This window comes from Primulina eburnea, chromosome 14, assembly GCF_022965805.1.
Source record: "Primulina eburnea isolate SZY01 chromosome 14, ASM2296580v1, whole genome shotgun sequence".
In the NCBI taxonomy this organism is placed as follows: Eukaryota; Viridiplantae; Streptophyta; class Magnoliopsida; order Lamiales; family Gesneriaceae; genus Primulina; species Primulina eburnea.
Genome location: NC_133114.1, coordinates 24,162,656 through 24,172,784, shown reverse-complemented (window position 1 = coordinate 24,172,784; position 10,129 = coordinate 24,162,656). Strand labels below are relative to the sequence as shown.

Genomic DNA, 10,129 nt, shown 5'->3' with positions numbered 1-10,129 from the left:
TATTGTTTCACAAAAAGATTCAGTGATATAGATAATGCCTCTGTTATAAATCATTATGAGTATCATTTTGTTACCCTCATTTTTTATGCATGTGAAATATAGATTGTACAACGGCGGTTTGATTCAAAATGTAGACATGCAATAAAAAATTAATGGCAAAAACTTGTGTGAGACGGTCTTACGAGTTGTATTTTGTGAGACGGATCTCTTATTTGGGTCATCCATGAAAAAATAGTATTTTTTATGTTAAGGGTATTATTTTTTATTGTGAATATCGATATAGTTGATCTATTCCACAGAGAAAGATTCGTGAGACCGTTTCATAAGGGACCTACTAAAACTTAATATATTAATGTTAAAAGAAATAAAATTAAAATCGGATTACATCAACTAATTTGATTTAAAAATTTCAAATTAGGTTTATTTATTAAAATAAAAGTATTATCATTAATTTATTCATTTAAGGCATTTTGGATAAAAAGTTGTTGAACTCTCAAATCTTGAGGCTTTTGTATGAATTTTGCCCCCTTATAATATTGATTGTTAGAACCCTATTAACATTTTTTTTCCATAGACATAACATTGTTAGAATTTTATCAAGATATTTTTTAAAACACATCATATTTTTAATATCAGTTTTGAAGAATATGTTTTCATCTTACTTTTTATCTTCCATAATAACGATTCATTCGCTTCTTACTTTTCCAAAAATATTCATGATGTTCAGTAATTTTTCGGGATGGAGTCATCCCAAAAGCTGGAGTGGGTTCCAATTTTTTTTTTTATAGCCTAATCATTGTTTTGATAGCATTCAGCTGACAGAAAGGCTTGCCTTCACAATTTCGTTTCCTTTCTCAATTTTGTTTCCTTCATTTTCTATAGACTCGGAGTCATTATCTCATGGACGGCTCATCGGATCTTCTCACATCATCGACGATTTTCTGTTACCCCCTAATTAGTTGTATGTTCTTCTTTTTTCCTCTATATCATTGCTTCATTTTATTATATGAAATTATCATTTTGGATTTTTGAATAGCTTGGATTTTATAGGAAACATGGAAGGATTATTATTTAAATAAGATATTATTATGAAAGCGATAATAAGCTTGATCATTGGAAATTTGTTTTAAAAAAAAAATAAATGATATTATAAAAATTTAGAACTTGATCTTTCTTTACATTTGATCGAAGCAATCCAAATAAAATAATGATATTTCTTTACATTTGGTCAAGATGAATGAATCGATACATTGAGAATTATTTAGTTCAAGAACTTTCAATTCATTGGTTAAAGATTGGTTTTGGTTTTGGTGTTGGGTTTGTGGGAACAATGTGTTGAAATTTGATATTTACTATTTTAATGATATTCAATATCATTTAAGGTTGAAAAGTGTCACAAGTCGATTAATTTCACCAAAGATGAAGAAAAGATTTCATGTACTTTAATAATCATATATTGATAGAATTGTGGTGTACCATCATTTAAAATCTTTGGAATTGTTTAAACTTTTAGTTTTAAATAAGCATATGATGGTTAAGTGAATTAGTCATTCACAATAATAACATTTTTTAATATATAATAGATTGGTTTCTCTAATGGAAGCTGATAGGCCAAATCTTACAAAGATTTTAGGGATTTGATTTGATAATATTTGTCCTTATCTAGACTTTTTATCCCTAATTATATGCTTAATTGAATTAATAATTGTAGATTTAAATAAAAGAGAAAAAATGATTAAATTTGGAAATAAAATAAATCTACAAGACTTCAAAGAAATAAAATACCAAAGGAAAAGAAATAAAATATTCTTATATTTTATTATCTTGATATTATTGAAGTTTTGATAAAGATTGAGTCTCATTTGAAAATAAAATCTACAATCTTATTTACAAGGGTTAAGTTTGAGATGGGCTTGAAAAGAAATTAGAGGATTAGGCCCATGAGAAGCTCAAGGCAGCCAGAAGAAAAATATATGTTCATTTTTAAAACCAAAAGATAGTACATCAACTAGAGATGAGCATTCTCCAACTAATGCTGGGACCTCAAACCATGAGGACCAACATCCCGCCAAGTATCAAAGGGTTGAAAGTGATGTTAGCGGTTATGTTCAACTAGATCCGATCATGCGTACTCCAATATGGCAATGTCCTGTCAATGAAAGAGATGCAATCAAATGAGCTTATATCTTAAAAGGGGTCATATCAACATGTTATGGAGTATCTGCGAACCAAATTAGTATAACAATATCGATTATTCCAAAAATGTTGGTTTGAGCAATTTCCTGGTTGGAGTACTCTCCTAATAAAGATGCGGTCTTTTGGGCCTTATTTTCCTTTCCAAGGAAAAGTGACTCGTTATCCAACATTTATAGTTAATGGTTTTAAAAGTTGGAAAATAGTTAATGATGAGAAGATATGTACTTTTTAATGAATGTGGTAGGTCCCACTTCACCACATAATAATGCGGACAATTCTATCCTACTCCGGGAGATTTACTCCCTGTCATTAAATAATATATACATGTATAACATTTAAAAATAGCTACAATAATTTTATTAGCGTTTATAAATAGGTAGAACATAGAATTTCTTATAATAATTAAATTTTAAAATATTGATTTTTTACATTTCATATGATTCTACCACAAAAATAAGAATAATAGAAATGAAAATCTCAAACCTCAAACCTAAAAGTTTTACTATCAAAAAAAATTTCACGTAATTTTTAAATATAAAATATTAAGTTTAAATTTTGAGAATAATAATAATAATATAATGATATAACACATGTTATATACATTAAACGAAATTAGTTTAATGATTAGTTTGGTTGATTTTGGTTAAAGTAGTGTGAAATGTAATAATAATAATAAAAAAAAGACACGCGTAAGAAAAAAAAGTAAAGAGAAGTACCTCACCTAGCGTAGGATAGAATTGGCCTAACAATGCAACTCAATATGTGAGTGTTTTGATGAATGTAAGTAGTCACATCGATAAAGTGATAAATGCATAAACATATGAAGAAGTGAAGAAGAATCGACTGAGGCTTGAAGTCACAATTGAAAGCATTCGTTAGCTTAGTTTGCAAAGATGTTCTGTGAGAGGATATGATGTATCTTTGTCTTCCAACAATCAAGGTAATATTATAGAGATGATAAAGCTTATGGGGAAAATGGTTGTTAAATTAATAATGTTGTTTTAGAAAAATCACCATGAAATGCAAAGTATATATCGTCAGACATTCAACGAAATATTTTGCATATTCTTGCTTAGTGAGTGAGAAAAAAAATATGTTAGGAGGTTGGGAGTGCAAAATTTTGTCTTTTGGTTGATGAGACTCAAGACATATCAAACAAAGAGCAAATGACTAATGTGTTGAGATTTGTTGATTGTAAATGTTTCTTAATAGAACGTTTCTTTAATATTGTACACGTTGTTGATAAAACTGTGATGATACCAAAAAAAAGTGTAATGTGCTTGGTCGACATGAGTTGCATATCAAAGATATTTGGGGTCAAGGATAAGATGGAGCTAGCAATATGTGTGGCTCATGGAAAGAAATGTAAGTTCTTTTTCTGAAAGATTTTCCACAAGCATATTATGTTCAGTGTTTCGCACATAGACTTCAGTTAAAGTTGGTAGTCGTTGCTGAAAGAGAGTTCTATTTGACTATTTTTTTCAAAATTAACTTTTATTTGTAATCTCATTAAGGCGTCTCCAAAACGTCACACTGAATTGCAATCTGCCCAAGCTATTGAAATTGCAAATATGATAGCAACTGGTATTCGCAAGACAAGTACTTGCCTTAATCAGATTGGAACTTTGCAGCAAGCTGGCAAGACGCGTTGGAGTTCTCATTTTGAGTCGATTTGTAGTATAATAGTTATATACAACTCTGTAATTATTGTGCTTGAGTACATGGTGAAAGAAGCATCTTTGAATTTTATACGGGGGGAAGCTACGAGTTCTTTGATTGCATTGAGATCATTTGATTTCGTATTTATTGTATTTGATGCACAAGATTATGGGGATAACTGATTTGTTTTGCCGAGCTTTGCAAGAGAAGTCTTTAGACATTTTTAATGCAATGGATTTTGTCTCAACCGCAAAAGCTTTACTTCATACTTTGAGAGAAGGTTATGCTATTCTTCTAATGATCGTGCAATCAATTTGTGAAATTAATGGCATTGAGATACCAGATATTTATGCTTGTTATAGATCCGCTACAGGATGTTCGTGCTAGGATTGAAATTCTATTACGTTTGAACACCATTACTGTTTTGATGTATTTCATGCTGCAATAGATTTTCAAGTGGAAGAACTCAATAATAGATTCGATGATGGAGCTGTAGAACATCTTAGACTTAGCTTTTCTTTGGAACCTCGAGACAATTTTAAGTTGTTTAATGTTGATGATATTTACAATCTTGCAGAGAAACTCTATCCAGTGATTTCAATTGACAAGAACTACATTATTTGAGCAGTCAATTAGATCATTATAAGTTTGATATAATTCATCATAAAAGGTTTAGAATATTTCTACTATTTCTGAATTATATCGATGATTAGTAGAGAATGAAAAGAGACAACATTATCATTTAATTGACAGATTGATTTGTCTTATTTTAATGATTCATATTTCTACTGCAACAATAGCACAATCATTCTAAAACTTCTCTGTGGAATAAATGAAAGAAGAATTCTTGACAAATTATATGATTATTTACATTGACAGAGGGTTTACTGCAAAGATTGACACTGAAACAAATACTAGGGCAACAACATATGATTAGGAGAAGGGATACTTCTTTGCTAATTGGATTGGCATGCCCCAACTTGCTATGACCAATCACCGAACTGAATTCATATTGAAGCGAGTGGTAATCTATAGGAAAGTTCATTTCTCTTGCATGAAGCGATGATTTTTTTAGATTTTATATTTTGTTCATCTTCAACTACATAATATTCTCTACTGGCGATTATTATACCTGGATTTTGTCTTTCCTCGTCTCGATGATTTTAGAACAATTTTTTTTGATCATATTTTGGGAGGTGTTGCAATTCTATTTCCTTTCAGATAAATAAACAACATTGGAAGTAAATCTTATTAGTTGATTGCACTGTTACGTATGACTCAGGACGATCAAATTAATTCAATTAGAAATGATCACCCATGGAGAAGGCTCTTCCAACGTCTTTTATTTTATTTTTTATCATACTATATGTAAAATAATATTAATATTTTTATGAATTTCATATTAATATGACATAACATGTTAAATATTATGACCACGCCATCAGCACAACCAGTTTACACATTTTAATTAAATAAAATATAGTTATTATATATTACTTTTCCCCATTTTCATCACCAAAACATGATTTAGATAATATGATATGATTCACTATATCAATGCTCTAATAAAATTATTTATATGTCCTTCAACTAATATATGTACATATATATGTATCATCGAATTATAAATTTTTCCTTCGTAAAAAATTATAATTTTTGAATTTAAAATCGTGTGCATGCATCTGAAGATGAAGAATTGCTGATAAACGAAGTCGATGCGACGGGGATTACAACCTGATTCTCAAGAACTCCTTGAAGAATCCCCTCAAATGAATTATAGTTCACATGACGAACGATGACAATGAGGAAGGAGTCCGATGACACGATCCACCAACCCGATACGGTTCAACCTGAAAAAAAATTATGTTTGGATTTGGAGTTTTCGGGTTCGGGTTGATCCCGATAGCTGATCCTAAAAAAATGATCGAGCTGGGTTGGGGTGGGTAGGTTGACCCGAAAATTTTAATTTTTTTTTAAAAATATAATTAATAAATATTGCCTACATTTTTATGTATTGTATGTCTGAAAAAATATTATTGTATATTTATATCATAAATTTTCATAATTTAATATTTATATTAAACATTTTTATTTTTTAAACAATTGTTTATTTGATTTAGTAAATATATTTTATTTTTCTACATTAGATTTTCAAATTTAAATAATATGTATATGAGGGAGATTTCATTATGGCAAAAACTTGTGTGAGACGGTCTCACGGGTCGTATTTGTGAGACTGATCTCTAATTTGGGTCCTCAATGAAAAAATATTACTTTATGCTAAGAGAATTACTTTTTATTGTGAATATCGGTAGGGTTGACCGGTCTCACATAGTAAAATCCGTGAGATCGTCTCACATGAGACTCACTCTTTCATTATTATGTGTTTAAATTAAAATATTATTATTATTATTATTATTATTATTATTATTTTTGAATTTTATTTTATTTTCTTTAAAAAAAATTAAAAATCAGATTATACGAGTTGATCAGGTTGATTCGGATTCAGGTTCGGGTTTAGAGTTTTCGGGTTAGCTCGGATTCGAATTGAACAATTTTTGAATGGCAAAAACTTGTGTGAGACGGTCTCACGGGTCAAATTTTGTGAGACGGATCTTTATATGGGTAATCCATGAAATAGTATTGCTTTTTATGCTAAGAGTACTACTTTTTATGGTGAATATGAGTAGGGTTGACCCGTTTCACAGATTGAGATCCGTGAGACGGTCTACATGAGACCTACTCATTTTGAATAGTACTATTGCTCAACCAGACGTAACCTGCCAAATTGACACCCTTAACATCAACTTTAAGATATTACGTGTACAAATTGAAAATTATACTTCAAAATAAAATATAAAATTACGAATGATTTTTTGTTTTCGCTAAAAATATACATTTTTTTATAATTTTTAATGGATATTATGTTTTATATATATATATATATATATATATATATATATATATATATATATATATATATATATATATATATATATATCATTGCGAAAAATGGAGTCCAATAATTCTCAGAGTCTAAACTAAAATCATAAATGAAGAGCAACCTATCATTGGGATACTTGATCCCACAGGCATAACTCATATGAACATCGACCGACGTCCAATTCAATGGTTTCTCTCTTACAGCCGCCCTATATTTGTTTTCAAACATCGGCAAACAATATAAAAGGCATCAATTAGCTCTTTCAATAGCGTCATTCAGATTTTGAGCATAATATACGGCAGTCCAATACTTCTTCACCATAACAGGAATACCACGGTAGTAAAAAGGGCTAACTTACGCGCAAAAAGAAAGACCGGCTTTCCATTCATCATTTAATTTGATTGAAAACTATAACATGAACGGATTAATTCCATAAATCATGTTACTCGGCGCATAACTCAATGAGGAAGAGCCAGTCCAACGCGTCTATAAACAGATTGAAACGTTTGGCCACCATTCCTCTCAACTTTCTGCCCTTCCTCAGTTGCAGTGCTCAAGAGCTTTACAACCGGATCATTTTGGAGCTCATCCTCAGTAAGAGACTTGAATAACGGGTGACTCTCCAAACATGACTTCATCCACAAACCAAGCTCCTCGACATCAGTTATTGTGTATATAATCCCACCGACTCTAAGAACGTATGCATACTCATCGAGTAAATGTGGACTGATTACCCTGCGCCTATGATTTTTCTCTTTAAAATGAGGATCCGGAAACAAAAAGAACATCTTGGCGAGCTGTCCTTTCTCAAAGTAATTGGGAATGTACTTCATGGAATTAGTCCGAACCACGGACACATTCTCATACTGGCCTGGATTAGCGGCCCTCAATGCTAATATTCTTTCCTTCACATACTCTGTCACCTTGTCCCTCAATTCCATCCCAATCATAAACGTACAAGGAAAAAGAGTGGCGAGGCTAATTAAAAGCCCGCCAAATCCACAACCAATGTCTGCAAATTCAATCTTTTTTGAACCATCGTACATGGGGTAATGGAGGTTATAGTCAACCTGACTGGGGAATATTGGGACAGGGAAATGAGAATCACTCAAAGGATTGCTATGAGCGCGAGCTCGATAAAATCGCTTCCGAGGCAGTCCTGTTGTCTTACTATGAGTAGGGTTTGATACGCATTCATGCTCCAACATATTCATGCCACCGGTTTTCCCTCTGTCAATTGCATCCCAATCTAATCAAAATCAAAATACCATATATTTGCAACAGAAATTCTTAACGTTCATCCAGCCAAAACAAGGTACAATGGCTTGAATCGCATGGCCCAAATTATAGGCAGTTCATTATACATCACAGATGGTAACTTAATTCGACAGCAGAAGTTTCACAAACAATACTACAGTAATTTAGCCAACCATTAGTGTCATATCACAGGCACATTTTAAATCTTTATATTGAGGTCATATTCTATTCACTTGCATACATTTTCACCTGTAGAGACTGCATAAAATATTTTAGATTTCCCTACAAGAATTTGTGTATTTTGCCAACACAAGTGTTTTCTGACTCCAAAAGAAAAAAAAAAAAAAACCAAAGTCAGGTGACTCCCTTTGGGGAATTCTTCTAATTTCTCAATTTCTAGAATGATTTATTTATGATATACACTATACAGATATTTTATGTATGATTATATATATACGCAATTTGTTAGTTTTAATAATTTCATAAACACAGATAACATGATATCCCAAAAAAATCCTCCTCATTTAACATAACTTAGTTACATCCGAAGCTATGAAAACTTGAAAAAATTATAATTCAAGAATATAATTCCAGAACATTCATCTCTTCAAAATATTTCGAAATAGCTTCATAGCAACAGCACAACACTGTGTGTTGTACATTAGGGATCAAAGTAGGTACCTCGATGTAATCAAAGTTAGTACCTTTCCTTAGCAGGGTGAACCCATTTCGCAGAAATTAATTTCAATAAAATCTAATTAGGAGGTTGAAATTTTCGTTCGAAGACTTTAGACTAAAAATAAATAAGAAAATCAACGAAAGAAAACTTAAGGTTGTAATATAAGCAAAGGGATTTAAGGAAAATAAAAAAGGAACACGGAGAATTGAGAAATTGCAAACCTTTAAGGCGACAGAGAGCAGAGGTGAGAACAAGAAAGGGCATCGATTTGTGCCCTAATTTGGAATGTTTGAATTAGGTGGGCCGGATCGTTGAATTGGGCTCTTAAGCCCGTTAAATACACAATACATTTGTATACATGGATGTGTGCGTATACAAGGATCGGTACATACGGAATTAGTAATTGACCTCCAAAGTTATACCTGGCTGAAGGTATAAATAAATCGAGTCAGATTACGACATTTTTTTAGTTGACTCGAAAAATGTTTTATTCGTATACAAATTAATCGAACTCAAGTATGATTTGAGCCAAACTATATTTGGTTCTATACTTGGTTCTACAAATAAGAAAGAGGGAAAAAAATTATAATATATTTTAAAAGGAGCAAAAAATATTTAAAAATAAAAATTTTGAGTCGGAGTAAAAAAAAATTAAACAAAAAATCCAAAAAAATGATAAAAAAATTAAAAATATAGATATAAAATCTTTTTTTAAAAAAATTATGGCTCAACATCCTTTACTGTGAGGATGCTATCGTAGAGGATCCTGGTCGGATATTCTATGAGTACTTGCGCAAGTTTCCTCACTGGACATGATGCAGGTCCGGGGTCTTCCTTGTGCTCACAATTTTTCACGTGGAATGCATTGACGAAGCGAGAAAGGGTCATCTTCCAATTTTTCACTATTTTTCCAATGGCATCCGGGCTGATTCAGAAAGGGTCATCTTCCAATGTAGTTATAACAAGTCGATATCGAGAAAGCAACCTCATAGTCAGGCTTATCTTTTGAGGTTGTAAGCTCATAGAATTTTTCATTTGGAAGTGAGGTAGACAGTGCTGAAACAGAGGCAAGCGGAGGGCCGCTAGCAGCAACTAGCAACATGGAATTTATGGAGCCTGTGCAGGTTGTGATTGAAGAGTCTTCGCCTCGTCTCTCTTGAATTGAAATTTGTGATTCCCCATAACTTCGTTAATGCTCACACCAACTGGGATTCAAGAATTTGATATGATTCGGGGTTCTGATGCCATTTTCATGCCGATTTGTTGAGTGTTTTTTGTTCGGAGCTACCTTACATATCCTCAGAGGACAACACTTTCATGCCAGACTGAGGTGTTTTGCTCAGTATTGTACACATACATTGTGATGGAATGTTCAATGTGTTTACATTAACCAT

General features: G+C 31.7%; 1 protein-coding gene across 4 annotated transcripts; it reads right to left on the bottom strand.

Annotated features, from left to right (window-relative positions):
* Positions 1–7,153: 7,153 nt before the first annotated feature.
* LOC140812758 (tRNA (guanine-N(7)-)-methyltransferase) lies at positions 7,154–9,074 on the bottom strand. 4 transcript variants are annotated; one of them, XM_073171115.1, is made up of 2 exons: positions 8,957–9,074; positions 7,154–8,048 (listed from the first exon to the last, which is right to left on the bottom strand). In XM_073171115.1, the coding sequence occupies exons 1-2, from the start codon at positions 8,997–8,999 to the stop codon at positions 7,258–7,260; spliced, it is 834 nt and encodes a 277-aa protein (XP_073027216.1). In that variant the 5' UTR covers positions 9,000–9,074; the 3' UTR covers positions 7,154–7,257. The 4 variants fall into 4 exon arrangements, with proteins under 4 accessions (XP_073027216.1, XP_073027217.1, XP_073027219.1 ...); XM_073171116.1 differs by having other exon boundaries at positions 7,154–8,029; positions 8,957–9,046; XM_073171118.1 differs by lacking the exon at positions 8,957–9,074 and adding an exon at positions 8,738–8,945.
* Between the last annotated feature and the right edge of the window lie 1,055 nt (positions 9,075–10,129).